General features: G+C 44.9%; 1 protein-coding gene across 1 annotated transcript in view; it reads left to right on the forward strand.

Moving 5' to 3' along the window:
* STX8 (syntaxin 8) overlaps positions 1-18,778 on the forward strand; it is an 82,251-nt gene extending 63,473 nt beyond the window's left edge. The window contains exons 7-8 of the mRNA XM_010008269.1: positions 17,201-17,302; positions 18,657-18,778. Of these exons, the coding sequence (XP_010006571.1) occupies positions 17,201-17,302; positions 18,657-18,778 (224 nt within the window). The remainder of the gene's footprint in view (positions 1-17,200; positions 17,303-18,656) is intronic.
* The last annotated feature ends 1,379 nt before the right edge of the window (positions 18,779-20,157 follow it).

Consider the following 20,157-nt stretch of genomic DNA (forward strand, 5'->3'; position numbering starts at 1 on the left):
CAGCAGGGAAGGTGAGGAGATGAACTCATAGGTGGTGTGGCTTAGATCAGCAGAGACACAAAGAATGAAATAATGGTGAGAGCCTGACACACAAAGCTCTGCATTGTATGTTTGGTAGGAAGAGAAATTTAATAAAGCACTTTAGTAGAAAGTACAAGAAGTAATTGAGTTGGACTGTGGAGTGTTTTGTGAAGTGAGTGCTGACAGAAGAGGTAACCAACCAGGCCATTGCTGCTGAGATGCCTTCTGTGCATCAGCCAGTCCTTTCTTCCATGTGGCTCTAGAGCTGAATTAAGCTTGAAATTGTTTTTTTCAAAAACTGCTTTTCCTCTAAAGGAAGAAAAAAATTAATAGCAAAACCGGAGTTCTTTTAACCAGCTAACCTACACATCTAAAAATCTGAATAAATAAATGGTGCAATGACCAAAAATGTTACATAAACACTTTTATTACATTAGCTGAGACACTTCAGTAAGATGCTGTTATCCTGGGGCCCTGGGGAGATGATGGTTTTTCTATTTTTATCTGTTTTACTGTTCTACACCTGTTTGCCACTGGTTCCAGTTTGCCTCTGACATTAGGATTTCCGTTGAAATCTGGCTGAAAGAATTTAATTCTTTGGAGTTTATCTTGTTGCTTTCCATCTTACTACTTGTGTACTTCATAGCAGAAGTGAGCCATCAGAGGTGACAGTCCAAGGAAAGAGGACCTCAGCTCTCTTTGAGTTCATGGGGACTGAGCATTCAACTCTCGCAAGGTGTGTTTGAAATCTGCCATGTTCTCATCACTCTGGGGTGCTGGTTGTAGAAAATTAATTGCAAAATTCAGCTGCATAAACTGGTGGTTGCTCACAGTGAGGTCTTGTGAGACCATTTCAGCTTAAAGCTGGGTACAGAGATGCTGGTACTTGTAAAGCTGGCTGGGTCAGGTTAGGTTAGCTTGCACTCTGACAGACAGAAGGATTCACTTTCAAAGTTGTCTTGGGGCTGGCTGCATTGTTCAGGCTTTTCGTGATGGCTTTCTTGCTGAACTGGGCTTGTAGTTAATGCTGAGTTGCGATTTCCATGACAAGTCCTCTTCTTGGAGATTTACAGCTCAGCTGCTTTAATTTGCCAGGCTAATGCATTGGAATGCAGGTTGACAGTCCAGATGTGAAACCTTTCTCCTCAGAAAGAAAACAAAGGATTAAATGTGTTTTAAGAGGGTTTGAAAAAATAATATAAGATTGAGGCCCAGAACCTAACATTTGAAGCATTGAAATACTGCTGTTAGCTGGTGATGTGAAACTTCAAAATCTGGTGGGTTTAAAATATGTCATCTTTGGCCAGGCTGCAGGTACCATTTGGTTTCCAATGCACCTGTGACTGTCTGTATCAAATGTTTCAGAAGGTTTTACAAAATGGTAAATAATCAAATTATGCATCTTTGTGCCATTAGTGCAGGTTATGGTTGAGGTTTTGCTTCTGCTAAAACATGTAGTGATGGGGGGACAGCTGAGTGCTCACTTGGAAATGACAGTGCTTCCCTGATACTGTTTGGTAAAGGTGGCTCATGCTTTCTGATATGACAGCTGACCTGCCCAATTTCATTCTATACATAGAATTATCCTTGTTTTCAGGGTGCATGAAGGCCCAGGTGGTGCAGGGCTGCTGCAGCGGCTGTTCACCATCGTCCCCATCGCAGGGGGAAGGGTCTGACCAGAGTGTGGGGATTCTCTAAAGCCTGGCTGAATTGCAAAAGGGTACAATAGTGGTGTGTAATGTCCAAAACATTTTTTTTAGAGAGAGACATAATGGCCTCAGCCAAGCCATTGAATCTGATCCTTTGTGCTCGTGAAGATTCGTACAATGCATCTATCAATTAATATCCGTTTGGGTTTCAGAATTATGTGGGTTGGAAATGATGCAGCCAGAGTTCATTGTCCTTTCAAAGAAAAGATGAAAACATCTATAACTTTCTCTCAGCCCCTATGGGAAAAGCAGGCATTAGGAGCCTGTACTACCAGATGTCTTAACATTGAACTCCTAGCCTCACAAGTTAAAAAGGGCATATCTTAAAGGGCAGGTCTTTTCTCAAGTTGCCCTGAGAAACATAAAGGGGCAGAGATGGTAGAGCTTTGCCTTGGGATTTATTAAAACTGGGCTTGTAAAATAAAAAGCTTGTGGCTTTTTATTTGGATCTAATAATCCAATGTGTGTTCTCTGATCAATTTTAGGAAGTCTCTGTAGACCAGTGATTGTGCAAGTAGAAGGGGCATGCTTCGTGTATTTGCATATTGATATTCTTGTCAAAAGGATCTCTGCCTTTTTACCATATTGTAGAAAAACAGATTAGTAAAATTATGCTGAAAAATGGGTTTAACAAATGACAAAAATGGCCTATATTTTTCCTAGTTAAAAATTAGGGAAAAACCCCCACAACCCTAGGCTAATGGTGCCTTTTGTTGTACCACTGTATTTTTTTATTAAGGTGGGGTGTTTTAAGTTGAGTAATTAGAAGTAATGAATTTGAGGATGCACACACGCAGGTAGGAGTTAATGTTTTTGCCCTGTATGGATTCACATTCTTTCCTTTTTTTTTTTTTGGAAACATTAGTTTGGCGAGAGAAAATGTTGTTTGATGTATGAACTCTTGCTGCTGCTGCACTAAGGTAGTGTGCTGATTTATTCCCATACGTTTGAGAGTGATCAAACAGCTTCTGCAAACAGTTGCAGGAGCAGCACAATAAGCTCGAATAATCTCTGCAGTTTGATAAAGACTGTATTTGTGTAGCTTGATAAAGTGGAGGCTTAAGGTTTCCTTCCTGCACTGGAGTTTGTCAGACTGGAATTCAGAGCTCGTGCATCGAGATCAAACCAGTATTTAGCTACGGTCTTCTGAAGTGTCTTACAGACACGTTGCTTTAGTGGCACTAAACCCTCAGCTTTGTGCAGCTTTTGCCAATTAATCACTTTTGGTCCTTCCAACAAATCATCTGCAGAAAGGAGAAAATCATAGAGGAGCAGAGCAGCTGGATAAGAGCTCCCTCAGTATAACAGCCTTTCCTTGCTCTGCAAAAATCCACAGGCACAGAGCCACACTAAACAGAAAGTGTTCAGCCACATCTGCAGAAAATCCAGGGGAGGGCATGTGGAAAGTTGGCACAACTTTTGGTGGAAGGAAGTGGGAAGAAAGAAAATCATTAGCTAAGGCTAACCAGGATTTGTAGGCTTGAGGTTGTCTTATCTGTGGAAGTTCTTCTTCCACCCTTTCTGTTGCTTTAACCACTTCTCTGAATAATCTGAACTTTTTCCATGACTGCAGATTTGGAAAGGAGTACTTTTGAGCCATCAGCTCCAGAAACATTTTTCTCTGCTTTTGGTCTGTCTCAGCCTTTTGGGCAGGTAGGGCACAAGTAATTTCAGCAATATCAGAGGAGTGTCTTCATTGCAGTGCATCTGATTCCTGGTGTTTGGTCTGAAGATGTTGTTAGATCATGTATTTTATTCCTCTTACTAATTTAGTCAATTTACCATTGATTCCAGTAGAGCTTGATGAAGTATGTCAGCTGGAGAGTAGTCCCAGGTGCCTGGGCTGACCTTAGCTTTATCAGCTGCTTTCAATACTGCAACCATGAAGCACTTGCAAGTTTTCAGGTCCCTCCCCTGATTGATAGACCAATTCTAAAGTGGCTTTCCTCCTTGTTTGTGATCCAAGAGGATAATGCCATGCAGCTGTCCACAGCATGATGCTCTTGTACTGTGATGTTCTGTTGGCTCATTACCAACCTGAATGTGTATTAAAATGGCAGTTGGGTTTTGCAGGCTTGACAATTCACTAATACATGGTTTTGTGTTTTCCTCTTCTCTTAAGTACCTTGAGCAGAACTGTACAAGTCTCTTAATGCTCAGGTGAGACTGAATTATTTTAGAAGTTCAACTGAGGATACATAGAGCGGAGAAGACCAGCAGTACCTGGTGGCTGGTGGAAATGAGCTATCAACAGTTGGTAGAGGTTACTTGTCTTTAATGTGTTTTTGGTGAACTTTCCTGGAGTTCTTTTTAGCTCCTAGGTGCATGAAGGATGGGCTGGTAAAGAAAATCTTTCCACCTGGCTTCATGAGCCCCCCAGGTGTGTTCCCAGCATGCTGTCACTGATGTCCATCACTTGGGTATGGCCATGCTGAAGGGCATCTTCCTTAGGGCTGTACGCTGAGATTGTTCAAAAGACTGTGTGAGATTCTACCCCATTGAGGCTAATGGAAGCCCTCCCATGATTAGGAGCCAGGACTTGATCAGTGGAATTTTTTTAAACCAAATTTTGCATCTGCTGCTGTGTGATGTTGGGGTTCTGCAGAGGTTATTTATGAGGAGGAGCTCATAGTGTTTGAGCTGCTCACTCAGAGACTCAAGACAGAGATAGGTTGGCCTGTCTGGGAGAAGGGTGCTCATCAAATTTCTAAAATGCATTTTTATTTAAAAGAAAAGCAAAAACAAACCCATCTTCCTTTGCAGGTTGAGCAGTAAGGGTGAGGGATGAGCTCTATATTGTGTTGGTCCCCCTGTTAAACCCTCTGGAGTGTGGCTGGTCACTGGACCATCTGTCAGTACCACCTCAGAGTGGCACTGCCTGGTCCTCAGATGAGTGAAACTGGAAGGGAAGGAACTCAGCACTTCAGCCTGAATCACTACAGTCAGCATCACATCAACACATGGAGCTATATTCCCTTTTTGCTCCTCAAACTGCAGTCCATGTAATATATTTTTGGTCTCCAGCTATTCAAGAACACTGCTGGTCATTTTTTTCCAATCTTCTTTAATCTACTTTGAAACCAAGAGCACTTAATCTCCAGTTGTTGAATCATTCTCAGTTGTAGGGACTGTGGCAGCAATGAAGTGTTTCACTAACTTTTAAGCTTTTGAATGTGAAAAATGTGGGACATTCTCATGGGTAGGAAACAAGTGTTGCAGTTAACACTTCGGGGATGGTTCAGTCCTGGATTGAGTTTGCTTTACTTTGAGTAGGAACAAGTTTATATATCCTGCACAGCCTGCTAGATGTCTCAGGAATTTAGTATTCCTTCCTTGAAGGCTGTGGCTGCAGAGCAGGGCCATTCTGCTCCTCCTCGCTCCCAGCAAAGCCCAACAATTTGGTGATTTTTCTCCTGAGGACAAAATGACATCAGCCATTTATAATCCACACTTCAAATCGCCTTAGAGCTGGGGCTGTCTCATAGGCAGGTTTTGAGAAATGAGAGGGTTTTGTTGTTGTTGGTTTTTTTCTTTCAAAGGTGCTTGGGAAACTTCTGCTGGGACTCCCAAGTGACGGGGCCTTTGTCTGGGAGGCAGGAGCCGGCGCGCAGGGTGATCCATCAGCAGCTGCTCATCCCTCCCAGCTCCACTTCATCAAAGAGACCTTCCCAGCCCCATCCTGCTGGCTGTGATGGATCATTGGGCTGATGGATGGCATGCAAGCTGAGGGTGGATTTATGGGGAGCACCTCTTGGGAGTAAACCCTTAGTAGGCAGCATGCTGGCCTTTCACAGTCCTTCCTTACGTGTATTAACAACTTTCAAGATGGCAAAAATGAATAAGAATTGACTTTGATATCGTGGAAGAAAGGTGTGTACCTGGGTCGAGGTTGCTGTGACCCAAGCAGATGAGATGCTGTCTCACTATTCCATTTAATTTTTATTTTTTTCGAGACCAGGGCCTGGTTCTTTGGTACCCACAAGGCTTACATGACATTATTGTGGTGGGTCTACAGTTTCAGAAGTCTAGAGGTTGTAATTGTCAAGTAGCTCTTACAGTGACAGCAGCTGCATGGAGTATAACTTCAAAGAGTTTTTTAGTGTTTGTTTTTGATTTTTTTTGAGAAATGCCTGGAAACCTAAACTTAGAGTGTTTTGTAGCCAAGTGGTGTTTCTGAGGAATTATTGCATATTCTACCCTAGTGTAATTTCAGCTACTAATGTGTATTTGTAATTAGGGCTATTGATACCTATTTAGAAGTATTGCAGTGCTGTACAAATTGGGGGGAAAATAGTTACGGAAAGAAAGTAGGGGTGAATATTATGAAAAATTTCTGAAGTCAGTATTTTAAAAGTCCTACTTAGATTTTAAATATAGGGAAAACAAACAAATAGAGAATCTGAATTCCTTTCTGCCCTTTAATTTTCTGTTATAAGTTTGCAGAAAACAAACATTTTGTAACAGGAGAAGTGTTTTGATTGGCAGGGTTTTGCTATACAAATGTCAGGAGGCTTCCATTCTCTCAGTGCTCCAGGCTTTCCTAGAGATGCAAAATTCATGGTTATTTTATGTTAGCAGTATTTCCTTGCTTTCTCTCAAAGTCAAATGTTTAGAAAAATATTGTAATAACATTGTCCCTATAACTTGAAGGTTTTGCTGGAAGTTTTGATAGTCTGGCCTAAAAATCTCTAGGCTTGTGTTTTTAGAGCACTCAGATTTTGGATTTGAAGAACAATAGGCAATGATTTCCACAGGAAAGCTGGGGAGGGACTTTTTACAAGGGAGTGTAGTGGTAGGGCAAGGGGTAATGGTTTTAAGCTGGAAGAAGGGATATTTAGGTTAGACATCAGGAAGTTATTTGCTGTGAGGGTGGTGAGACACTGGAACAGGTTGCCCAGGGAAGCTGTGGCTGCCCCATCCCTGGCAGTGTTGAAGGGCAGGTTGGATGGGACTTGGAGCAACCTGGGCTGGTTGGAGGTGTTGCTGCCCATTCAGGGGGGCTGGAACTGGATGAGCTCTAAGGAGCCTTCCCACCCAAACCAGTCAGGGTTTCGATGATGATTCTGTAATTGCAGGTACAAGGAGTCAGTGTTGTGGACTTGCTGTGCCCCTGTACTGAGCAGTGGGGGGGGCTGGATGGCAGTGGTGACCTCTGTGGATGCTGGAAATTGGGGACAACCTTTTATAGTTCTTACAAGATGGAATTTTAAATATTTTTTTAAATCCTATTCATTTGCTAACAGGTAAACTGTGCTGGTCTCTAAACACAGGAAATAAAAGGAAAGGCCGCTTGTTGGGAGTAAAGGAGAGGAACAAATGACCCTGCTTTACACTCAAATGCTTCTAGTGAAGGAGACTATTATCTCCTTCCAGATAACTGGGGAAGGATACTCAAAATACTATATCATGTGAATATTGTTATTGCCTGCCTTATATCACTACAAGTTCTCAACACATCTGGGCTGAGACTAGTTCCAGTAACATTAAAGCACAGTATTTTGGTTGGCACACTGATGCTGTGGTATATGCCAATTAGTAATGGCTCTTGGAAACAGACTGCTTTAAAACTCTCCCTGAACAATTCCCTAGAGAAATTATTCAATTAAGTACAGCGAAAATTAATGTCCATGGGTTTTGTTCGAATAAAACAAAATAAGCAGCTGGAAAAGGGAAAACTTCTCAGTGTGTGCTTTTAAAATAAAAACTCTAACTAATAACTGTGTTTGCTGGAATCGATTCCACTGTTTGTCTTCCCAATGTTTCTCTTTAGCTGTGAATGATCTGATGAGTGCTCCCACAGCCCGTGGCTGGGATGCTTTTTTGTCACTACCCTGTATTCTCACATCACCATCTGCTGCCTCCAGACCTTCAGTGTTTCGTGTTGCTCTTGGGTATGAAAGTTTGACGGAGGTATAATCCGATCTGGTTTCTGATGGATGTGTTGGGCTGCTTGGCTGTGGTGTGAAGTGTAGTGTGTGGTGACAGCTGTGGTCCTGGACTTGTCCCCTTAGTCCTTGGATCAGATGGCAGGGTTTTCTGTAGCAGAACAAACAGCTTCGCCTTGTTCCAGCAAGTGTTACCCTCTCAGATACTGAAAGTTTGGTGAACCAGTAGGAAAGGGTTACTCTGGAGGCATGTGCTGGTCCCTAGCCTTCTGAGCTGGGCACTCTGGCTGCTCTTTGCTTCCCAAAGGCCAGAGAGAGGTCATAGGACTCCGAAGCAGTTTGTTCTTTCCAGTCGGTACATTTTTCACTGCTGACAGGAACTCGGGTAACCAAGAGAATCCTGGTCCTGTAGGTGTTGTTCCTCTGCAAGGATTCCTGAGGGTGGAGAGCTGGCATGGCCTGGAGTCCACAGGGTATGTTGGCAGAAGAAGGACCTCCTGCTGTGATGACTGATGCATAATCCAGTGCCTCAGGCTACTAAAGTGAGTTTGGAGGGCTGGCTGGGATTGCTTATCCAGGCGACCAGAGCTGTCCTTCCCTGGCTGCCCTCCTGGCCGCAAACCAAGTCTGCCCTACTCTGCCAGGAGATCCTTAGCCCAGCTGCCCTCTGCTTTGTCAGCAGAGCCACTGCCCAGGAGCACAGGAACAGGGAAAGGAGAGCAATGTCTTCCAGCTGCCTGGAGCCCAGCAGAGCTGCAGGGGAAGCAGTGGGAGATGACGTCCCCTCCCAATTCCCTCCTGCACTGGGGCTATGATGGACATGTGGCATGTCATGCAACCTGACTGTCTCCAGTGGCCATCAAGCCCCTGTAAATTAGAGGAGCTAAAGAGCAGGAGAGCTGAAACACAGAGGAGTAAGTTGGTTTGCTTCCTTGGAGAAGTTAGTATTTTTGGTTTTTTAATAGTTATCTGAAGTTCTGTCAAAGAAGAGATTAGATACTAGTAGTTAAACATGGGATGGTGAGGGTATGAGTCTTGGTCTTGGCTTGAAATGTGAAACTCATCACAGCAGAAAGTGTTGGTGCATCCTAAGCAGCACAGAACAAGTGTTGGTGCATCCTGAGCAGCACAGAGCTTGGATCAGCATGAACACCAGTGAGGTTCTGAGCATCATCTTGAAGCAAGGAGAAGCCCATGACTGCACTAGCTCATTGCCTGTGCATGGAGAGCTGCACATATCAAAAGGCTGCAAGAAGCAGGCAGGGCAAGCAGTGATGGAGAGGAATTAGGATTCTTGGCTTTGTATTTTTTTGTATTTTCTCTTCTCACTCTGCCTTGACATCACAGCTGGCTCATCGTGCTAAGGTTCTTTAGGTTTCTGATGTACTTACATTAGTTGCAATCTTCATTTCATACTGCTGGCATTTTGAACAATGCTTGCTTTCTTATTAACATGTAATTATGGGCTTCGGACGTATAGAGGTTGGCATTCAATATATGATTCATTTCTTTGGTATCTAGCTCTTCTCCTGAGGCACCAGAGACCTGAAGGAGGGAGTGAAAGTGCTTGGCTCCTCCACTGAATTCCAGCCTTATTGTAATTTTTTTCTGCTTAGCATAAAACTTGATGGATCTCTGTTTTTCTGAGGGCTGCCTGCAGGCTCCCGTGGCTCGGTGGGACACGCCGGGGAGATGCGTTACTCATCGATAAATCCCAGCGAGTGATCTGCAAATTGAAATCTAGGGATAATCCAAACAATTGCAAGGAAATCTGTGGTCAGCAATGCCGTTCTGCTAAACTGTGACCAAACCCCAGATTTGTTTGTCTCTTCTGTGTTTCATGTGGCTGCTTTCACTCAGCTTTTTCGGAATTGCTGAAGCAGAATGAGGCTTTTTACGTGTTTTAAATAAAACAAGCAAAATAAAATAGTGTAAAATCATGTATGAAAGCAGAACTGGCTGCAGAAGACCCTATTCTACTTCATGGTGAGAGATGTTCATCCTTCCTAGGGACTCCATGGTATAAAAAAAAACCCCATGTCTTCAGAAACCTGATGCAGCTCTATGGGACATGGATAGGAACAGGGAGACAGTGGACGGATGGAAAGGCAACCAGATTGTTTTCTGGCTCTTGAGTGGAGAATGAGTAGGAACAATCCCAGATGGTTTCCTGCAAAGTGCAACCTAATATTCCTCTAAGTGGCCCAGCTCTCTGGCTCTGCCACTGCCTGGTTTTGCTCCTTCAGTGACCTGCTTCATGCTTCTCCATAACCTGGTGCCTTTGTCTCTTGTGGGCTCCTCAACAGGAGAAACAGCAAGGAGGCTCCAGGTTTGGTGGCTTGGTTCATGGTGATGAGAGCAACAGCATCCATAGCTGTTGGGCAGGAGCATTTTCTCCTGCTGCCCTTCGTGTTGTCACCTGTAATCTCTTGAAATTTCAGCTTTTGTGATGAGAATGGGCTGCAGCCCAGGTTGCTGCTGGGGAGTCCCTGCAGAGAAAGGTGCAATATTGATTTTGCCTGTACTATGATCTCATGGCCCAACAGCTGACCTGCTCCTCTATCTTCAGCATCTCTGGGGCACTGGCAGGATCTTGGCACCAGCGTCGGAAATGGAGGAAAGACAGAGTGGGTGAATGGGCTAGAAAAGGGGTTTTTGCTCTCTGGAAATGTTTGTGCTTCTTGTTTTGTTGTCAAAACTGAATTTCATTTGCAAGCTGAAAGCTGGTTCTTCACTTCAAGCTCATCAGGGATGTGTTTCAGCATAAAGGGCATCATCAAGGAGGTTAAACACTGAAGGTCCAGGCCTGCAGAGCACTCTGGGATGTCCTGTTTTTATCATCTGTCAAATGGATTTCCAGTGGAAACCATTCCCTTGGAAACTTTCTGCCCAGCAGAAAGACTTGATGGCTGAGTTGACACAGAAGATGAGGCTGCCAGAGAAGTTGGATTTCAGGCCCGTAGGAAGTGTTGTTAGAAATGTCAACAGAGGAGCTGGGATATGGGAAAGGCAGACAGGGATGGAGGATTTGTGGGCTCCCTGTTATGCTGCTTGACAGGACTGTGGGCAAATCCAGTGCCTGAAGCTTGCAGCCTTTTTGAGGAAGAATGGAGGAGAAAAGCAAAGGATCCATTTGGACAGGAGACTGCACCAGCACCTGGCTTGGGTTCAGCCCAAGGTTTGCTTTTCTGTCCTGCACAAGCCCTCAGTGCAGGAGAGCAGCTGTTGTGTGATGTATGGCCCTGTCCTGGTGAGGTGACTTACAACTCTGATGGCTGGGATTCCCATCTGACGGGGGGCTCTGAAATTATCCATGTCATGGCAGGAGAGAAGCAGAACCAGCTTTTTTGGTGAAGGCATTGGTGTTTTTAGAAATTAAACTGGAACATTTCTGATGTTCATGGCAGCAGCAAGGTCTTTGAAGGAAAATTATATTAAGAATGAGCTTTTTTTTCTGAGAATTCCTAGGATTCCATATAATTTCTTCTGCTCATTTCTTCAGTGTCTGTCTTCTCTTGGTGTCCTTTGCATAAATCTTTATTTTTCTAGCTATTAGCAGATACGATTTTAAAGATGTGGATAAACACACTCTTACTGCTGCTACCAGGTTGTTTTTCCCACTTCAATTTCAGGAAAGGTTTTTATGTTCTGGTCACTTAATGTTCTTCTGATCACAGAACCATGGAATTGCTCTGGTTGGAAAAGACCTTTAAGATATACAGAACAGAATTGTCAGAGTTGGAAGGGATCTCAAGAGATCATCTAGTCAAACTCTCCCACCAAAGCAGGATCCTGTGGAACACATTATTCAGGGCTGCATCCAGTTGTGTTTGGAGTATCTCCAGAGGACACAACTCCACACCCTCCCTGGGCAGCCTGTCCCAGTGCTTTTGTCACCATAAAGAAGTTTTTCCTCATCTCCCATGTTGCAGCTTGTGCCCGTTGCCCCGTATTCCATCACTGGGAACTACTGAGCAGAGTCTGGCTCCATCCTCCTGGCACCCACCCTTTAGACACAGGCATTAATAAGGTCCCCCCTCTCAGTCTCTTCTCCAGGGTCACATGCACATGGATGGACCCTAGAAATAGGTAGCAGCAAAATATGATGCTAGTGTGACAACCATTTAATTCAGAGCTCATCTTTCTGAACCATTAATGTATCATTTGAGATGGCAAAGAGTGATAGAGTAGAGGGACAAGTGCTTCTGATCCAGTGTTCAGACCAGTTGCTTCACTTTTCATTTTTCATTTCAATAAAACTTTGAAAAGGAATATTTAACACTTCTGTGCTCATGTCTTAGAGCAGTTTGATGCTGATCTGGGTCGGTCTATGAATTCTTGGTTCTTCAAAAGTTGACTGTAGGCATGGATGGTGCTTCAGCTTCCTGTGACCAGTCAAGTCAGTGAACTTTTTTATTATTATTAAATGCTCTGGGTTCAGCTGCAGCTTAGAAGCTTTAATTTTCTGACTGTGATAGCTGTTGCAGTGACAAGTTCACCTCTGATTTAGGTAATTTTTGTATTTGCTTTTATGGGCAAAAATATATTTCAAGTTTAATGCAGAAGATTAAACAAAACCAGATTTATGCTCATGGTTTCTCCTGCAAACACCTTTCTCCTCCCCAGGAGAAGGAGGTAAAGTGGAACTGGAGAGAGCTGACTAACCATGCAGCTGCATTTTAAAGCCTCTCCCACCTCTTCAACAGGCTATTTCCTCCCCTTTGTCCAACCTGGACCTGTGCTCAGCCTGGCTTCTGCATTGCTCCAAAACATGTTGCCCGAGATAAAAAACTGTGGATTTAAAAAAAAAAAAAAAAAAAAAAAGTCAGATATTTCAGAGTATCAACCTATATTTTTTTCTGTAATCTGTTTGTTTTGCTGTTTCCTCTCGCTGCATTTTCTTTGCTTGTAAATTCCCTGCGTGGAGTTCATCCTGATTCCTGAAGGACTGTCCTCCCCATCCCAGGTGCTGTGGTTAGAGGAGCAAGGACTTATGTCCACCAAGTGGAGACCTTCCATGAGTTTTGTCCTGATGTAAGGTATGCACATGTTGGTCTCAGACTACACACCCCACTGCTGATTTTGCTGGGTGATATATACCAGGCTTCTGGAGAACTCTTGCCCTTTTGAGGGCTTCAGCCCAAAATATATAGCCTTTATCACCAGGAAGAGCATCCAGATTTGTACAGCTGGGTTTGTGTATTGCTGCTGCAGCCTCACAGGGGCGAGGTGAGGAGATGTTCATGCCTATGCTCCTACCTCTGCCTTCTTACAGAAATGTGCTGCTTGTGTGATTGGTGTGTTTGGAGCTCAAAAGCCAACATGCCTGCCTGGCTGGTGGCTGTCACCCTAGCAAAGGGGTGAGCAAAGCTATGACACTAGTTTTCAAGCAGAAGTCCCTGCTGATACAGGAGGATCTGTCTGAGCTCATCTACAACAGATGCACAACCTTCAAACTTCTCCCACATCAACTGGGCTTATCTTACTGAGCTTATAATACTAGGGTTGGGCAGTAGGTTTAATTTTCTGCTTCATGATCCTGCTTCACTGCAAGAAGACCTCGGCTAAATCTGTGTTACTGGTTTAAATGTGGTTTGCAGTGCAGTGTCACAGAAATGTCCTTCATAAGGTCACTGGCAACCCTCCAGCAGCCACCTGCTTTTCCTGTCTGCTCCCTCGCAATGGGCAACCTCACTCTTTTCCCCTTTTCGGGTTTGTTTCTATTATTTATTTATGTATCTTTTTTAAAATTTGTTCCTTGCATAGTCAGGTAAATGGGAGGTGATGGAAAATTTTCATCCTGAATGTAATTGCTAGCTTGAAGTGTAAAGGGGATTGCAGGTGGGTCATCTGTCAGAGGGGTGGTCCTTGGGAGCCTGCTTGGGATTGTCAGGGCTCTGAAGACTTTCTTAGCCACACAGTTAATTTTCTCTGGCAGCAGCTCTGCCTGCCTTAGTTTTCAGCTCCACCTTACACAGTGTGTATTTCCACTGTGTTTCCTTTGTTCCAGAGTGGGGAGGAATTTTCATTTACAGGAAGGTTGAGAGCTGCTCTGAACCTCAGTGTCACCACAGTGGTGTGTTGATAGGGATGGAGGGGTGGATGTTTCTGTGCAGGATGTTGGTGGTGGTGGTGGGTGTATTGGGGTAGATGGATGTCTCTGTGCAGGGTGTTAGTGGGTCTAGAGGGGTGGATCGATTTTTCTGGGCAGGGTGCTGGTGGGTGTAGAGGGGTTGATATTCCTCTGCAGGCTGTTGGTGGTTGCAAGGGCACACTGGCCTTGGGAACCTGCTGGTCCAGGCTTCTACTTCAGGTGATGGGGTAAGAGCCTCCCTGTGCTTTCCCCCCTCATCAGCCTCAGCACAGCAATGGAGAAGACCCTGCTCAGCCCTCCTGGTTGTGCCATGAGCACTCCCAGCACTTCTCCTGATCTTAACTGCATGTTGCTTGTTGAGCTTTGGGCTATGTGCTTGGTGATGTGACCTGCTCCCCCGAAACCTGATCCTACCAAGAGCACACAACTATGGAGAAACACCTCTCCAAAGCTGCACAGTCCAGTTCTGTGGTTCAGAAAGGGCTCTGGCTGGTTGGTCTGAGAGGGAGAAGGCTTGTGCAGGGGGCTGGGAAAGGAGAGGCTCTAGGCATCATCCCAATTGCACTGCCTTGGGCTTTGAAATGATGACAGAAAATTTTCCTGCTAGCATTTGTTCTCATTTAGCTACAGCTCTACAGCTTGTTCACCAGGATGTTTTTCAAAGAGGGTCTGGTCAGTGTTGGCAAAGGAAAGTCTTTTATTTCCCAAGCATGCTTATCACTTTGTCCTTGACAACGATGGGAACTTTCGGCACTTTTTTTTGTTTGGAGGCAAACATGAGAATGGCTGCCCTCCCAGGCATCATTGTGCTGCCTTTCCTGTGTGCTGAATCATGCAAGCCAGATAAAATTTCCCAAAAATGTTGTTGGCTTTGCAGATGTTGGACCTGGGAAAGTTAGGTGGGAGGAGGAGAAGAATTAATATCTGAACTATGCACTGAGCAAATGCAGTTGTTCAGTTTGAATAAATGTTGTTTTGGTGCAGGATGAACAATAAAATCTTGAGTATTTTCAACAACTTCACAAATATGCAGAGTTTGTCTCTGGAATAGAGCAGCATTGATGGGATGATGTTGCTTAACCATGGGAGTGGTGAATGGTTGAGATCTGTAGCTGAGGCGGCACACAATGGAGCAGTTGGTGTTTGCCCTCTGCCCTCCCTTCATCTGAACACTTGGATGGTTTAGGCTGAGGGACATGAATCAGGAGCTCATGTTTTAAGAAAAATGTATCTTTTCAAAGGGAAGAATTTTTAGATGATGGGGATTCGTTGGAGATGATGAAGTGTTTGTGGGGCAGACTTTAAAAGAGTGCATTGGAAGGATGATTGAATCTCCCAGCTCTCCAGGACAGGGAAACCTCCATGCTTTGTCTGCCATTGAAAATGTCCTTTGGATCTTCAGCCTTTCGGTTATTTCATATTTGTGCGGTTTTTTTGTTATCCATGTGTGCAATCAAACTGGTTTATCTCTGTATCTAGATACAATGCTTGTTACTTGGTAAGGTTTGAGGACATAAGCACCTTTTGCTACAGGCAGGTGGATTATGGAGGAAACCATTCCCTTCCAGGTGCTGGTACAGAAGGGATGGCCAGCAGCCATGTACAGGGCTTCATGGAATTGTAGAATCCCAGACTAGTTTGGGTGGGAAGGGACCTTAAAGATCATCCAGTTCCACCCCCCTGCATGTTACACCTCCTTCGAGACCAGGTTGCTCAGATCCCCATTCAACCTGCCCTTGAACACTTGCAGGGTTGGGGCAGCTACAGCTTCTCTGGGCAACCTGGGCCAGGGTCTCACCACCCTCACAGTGATGAATTTCTTCCTGATATCCAATCTAAATCTCCCCTCTTCCAGTTTTAATCCATTCCCCCTTGTCCTCTCCCTCCCTGCCCTTGTCCCAAGCCCCTCCCCAGCTTTCCTGGAGCCCCTTCAGGCACTGAAAGGTGCTCTAAGGTCTCCTTGGAGCCTTCTCTTCTCCAGCCTGAACACCCCAACTCTCCCAGCCTTGTGTCCAGAGCAGAGCTGCTTCAGCCCTTGCATCATCTTGATGACCCTTCTCTGGACCCTCTCCAACAGCTCCATGTCTCTCCTGTGCTAAGGGCTCCAGAGCTGGACACAGCACGCCAGGTGGGGTCTCACCAGAGCAGAAGGGCAGAACCCCCTCCCTGGCCCTGCTGGCCACACTTCTCTTGATGCAGCCCAGGACACAATTGCCCCTCTGGGCTCCAGCACTCACTGGTGGCTCATGTTGAGCTTCTCATCTCCACCCACCCCCAGGTCCTTCTCCTCAGGGCTGCTCACAATCCATTCTTCCCTCATGAACAGAATATTCTTGCTAACTGAACACTCTGTGCTCTAACTTTTTTTGCTTATGGTCTGTCACACCTGAACATTTCAGGAGTGTTGCAGTGGGGAGATGAAGTGCTGGGCTCTGCTTGGAGACAAACCACTTGAGAAAACAGCACCCACCAGCTGGCAGGGCTGCTGTCCCTTACCTGAGCTCAAAAGGCAGATGAGGTTTATTGAGCTAGTGATCAATAGTGAGGAAAGTGCAAGATGCTTTGCAGTAGCATTTGTGTTTGGGCTGCCATCCTCCTCCTGATTGATCATGCACAAAAAAAGCCATTCCAACCTGCAGAGTAGGAAGCATCTCCAACACAGTGTGTTCACACACCCAGCCAGGACCACAGGCTGTATGTTTCCAGAAAATTAGAGCATAACAGTCAGGAAGAAGTAAATTTGTTGCCTGAATGTAGCTTTTGATTTTTGGTGTTAAAAAATCCCTACCTGACAAGCAGTCTTGTTGTAAGCCTTGTACCTGCTCCAATTTCCCATACAAAAAAAAGTCATCAGTTGTATGATGTTAAGGATGGATTGGCTTTAAATTTTCCCCTCTATTAAAAATAGCTGTAGGAGAAATTTTGCTCACTTTTCTTTTCCCAGGGGATCATCTGGGCTGCAAACAGAGCTGCCATCTGTACCTCTCTGTATTGAACCAAGACAGGATTTGAACTTTATCCTTGTGGTCACTTGGTTGGGACCCCATGAATGCTCTCACAGGCATTGATAAAGACAATGATTCTGGATGTGTTTAATGACCATGTAACAACCAAGTGTTGAGATGCTCTGTTCCAGGGACTGAAATTGCAGATTTCCTACAGCATGTGCACTAATTCTCTTACTTTGGCTAGTGGTTTGCAGCTGCCATCTTATACCCCATGCTCGTGGATATCCAGACTGATCCTACTGTTCCAGGCTGTATTTTTTTACTCCCCTCTTGCCGTGGAGTTCACTGAGTCTGAAGTCAAAGTCTCTTGTGTAGAATTTCCCAGGACTTGGACCTTTCATTGCCTGTGGATCACTGGTGTGTCATACTGGAAAATAAAAGGGTGCAGCTGGTTTCCATTTGGGAGCCTCCAGCAGGGGTGTGCTTGCTGAGCAGTGATGCTGCAGGGCTTGGAGATTAATGCTCATGTTTCTGTTTCCCCAGAGATCATCGATGACCTCACTAACTTGGTGGAAAACACAGACGAGAAACTCCGCAACCAGACACGGCATGTGAAGATGGTGGACAAGAAATCAACGTCCTGTGGTAGGAAATGGCTTGAACACGAGTCCTGCCCTGTTATTAAATGATGAGAAGCCAGTCTAGCACTCAGAGGCTGGGTGCAGTGTGCTCCCCCTGAGGATGGCTGCTTCTGCAAGTTAAAAAAACACCTCTCCAAACTCAAACACGACCGTAGCTGATATTGCAGGTTTGAGTTGTGTGTGTGCTATGTTGTTACAGTTAAGTTCCTTCAGCCACATTGCACAATGTTCTGATTGGAAATTGTAGAACAGCACGGAATGAGTGTGGTGCGTGTTAATGAGGTTTGAAAGACTTGCTTGCTACCAGCTCTCACAAACCAGTCACAGTGGGAGCAATGCTGCAGGGATGTTTCTAGTGCTGTCCTGCAGGGTTGTGCTCTCAACCAAGTCACAGCCTGCTAGATGTGAAATCCTGGCTGGTGACTCTACAAGTTGCCTGCAAGCTGGTAGAACTAAATTGGACTCCCTTCCCGTACAGCCACAGCAAGGTCATACATCTCAAGGGAGTGAGTGCAGGTTTCCTCTCAAGCAGGAAGAGCTGGGGGTTTGGTGGCAATGTCTGTGGGTGATGGCAGAAAATGTCTGTATCTTGGGGATGAGTGACGCTGAGGAGTGACTGGGGAGGAGTGACTGGGGAGTTTGTGGTGGTGGTGAGACACTTCTGGAAGTAGCATCAGCACTTTTGGTGGCCATAATTTGATTTTGGCATGCTAGAGGACTCTAAACACTCACATGAATAATTTATGCTCTGTAGAAATTTGACTTATAGCCAGAAGTTAAGGAAATTTAGCTTATGTAGTTTAGTAAAGAGAAGTTGAGAACTGACTTGGTGTCCTAAAGTGTTTCTGACTGGTGGGGAGCTTTTATTCTATTTTTGTTCTAATCTAGCAGCAAATGTGACTGAGCTCAGACTGGCAATGAGACTTTTGTCAAGCACTGAGGATTTATTCCAGGGATTTATTTAGTTCTCCTTCAGCAATAACTCTGAAAGGTTGGTAAAGGTTGCTGAAAATCTGTGGCTTCTTCTGGAGGATAAAGTTGACTTGTCAGAGGCATTTGTGTATGATTTCTCTTGTACCAGGTTCAGATAGAATTAAAGGTGTGACTGTAGAGTTCATGTGTTTTTTTTAGTATTAGTTTTGATCTTAATTGTTGACACTGGGTGGATTTAATCTAAAAATAATTGCACTGAAAGATACTGAGTACTCCTCTGTGTCTTTGGAGACTCCACTTAATTTTTGTGGTTTCATTTTCTGCAGAAGTACAGGGAAGTGTGATGTGAAACGCCTGGGTGGGCAGTGAGTCCCATTCCACACGGGACAGCTTCTCCTTCCTTAGGGATTTTTCCTTCTTTCTAGGTTCCCAGTGTGGCCGCAGCACCCAGGCAGCAGTGCTGGCTGACAAGCCTGTCTCTTTAACTCTGGAGCCAATGCTGGCTGTGCTGGAGAATTTGAGAGGAGGAGGAGAATGGGAGAGGTGAAGGCTGGGAGATCAGGGCTGGATTCCTTGGGGGTGACCTCTCTCACCCTTTCCACATTGAAAAACATTTTTCTGCCCAGGCTCTGCCCGTTCCCTCTGCTCCAATAGCTCTGCCTGTGTTTGCATAACAATTTGGGCATATGTAAACACAGTATTGCCTCAGATAGCTGTTTTACTCTGCCTGAGTGTGAGGTTTAGAACAATTATGCTGGAACACACAGCCCTTTGTGGCATTCTTCCCATCCTTTTTCCACCCTTATCCCTGGCACAGAAAATTAACCAGCATATTAAGATCAGAAAAACCCTCCGTGTATGTACAAATATTCCTTGAATGAAGCCAAGCAGTGGGAAAACTGGCACCTGCTAGATCATTTTTTTCAAACTGTGTTTTTTCCCCCCTTTCCAGCCTTTCATTTAAATAGATAAAATCTTTACCAGCTCTTTGGATTCTGCACTGTTACTTTTGATTTAAAGCAGGGTGAAGTGCTGAATCTTCCCTCTTGCCTACCACTTCCTTCCCTGAGATGGAGATGTTTGCTGGGCCCCAGTTTCTGCAATATTCCAGCATGTGCCTGTTTCTGTGGTTTTGCCTCATTTTTTAAATCATAAGGTCGTTTTATTTTTCTAATGACTGGATGTACTGGAGCCACTGGCTGCGGATACCAGCGGAGCAGCCTGGTGTGGATAGTGGAATAATCACCCTTTTACGAGCACGACTGTAACGCATTAATGGGTGGATCTTTGTTAGCAGCCACTATAACAACAAAATCAAAGTATGAAATCCAACTTCAATCAATATTTCAACATCTCTCTGTCATGCAAACATCGTTTCAAGGTCTGGAGGTTGTTTTCAATGTCCTCTCGTCCCTCGGTGCTCCGTGCTTGGTGTCACTGGGCGCAGAAGGGTTGTGGGGAGCAGTGTCTATGTCTCTGGCTGGACTTGGTCTGGCAGAAACCTTCAGGTTGCTCTGGGTGGGTTGTTTCATTTGCACCTCATTTGCAATGCTCTTTCTCTTGCTGACTCCGGAGCTGTTGACAATCCCACCCCTTGCTCCTGCCCCGTTCCAGCCCCTCTCCCTTGGTAGCCCCAGGCAGCCCCACACTGGTGTCAGTGGGAACTCCCAGGACTGCAATGGGAGAATAATCGTGGTATAAACTTGAGTCCACTGCATTTATGAAATTATTGTTGAAAATCATCAGTCATCTGCAGGGAAATGTTGGCAGGCTGCTTGGCATGGATTCATTTCTTCTCGGCATATGCAGGGCATTTAGGAAAGGTGTTTGGGCAAACAGTTCGGAAGCTTGCATTGAGTTCTCACCAAAATGTGCATGCACATCATTAAGCAATTGTTAGGCTGCTGTTACCAAATTTGCTACAGG

Source organism: Chaetura pelagica, unplaced genomic scaffold (genome assembly GCF_000747805.2).
Source record: "Chaetura pelagica isolate M959 unplaced genomic scaffold, ChaPel_1.0 scaffold471, whole genome shotgun sequence".
Lineage (NCBI taxonomy): Eukaryota > Metazoa > Chordata > Aves > Apodiformes > Apodidae > Chaetura > Chaetura pelagica.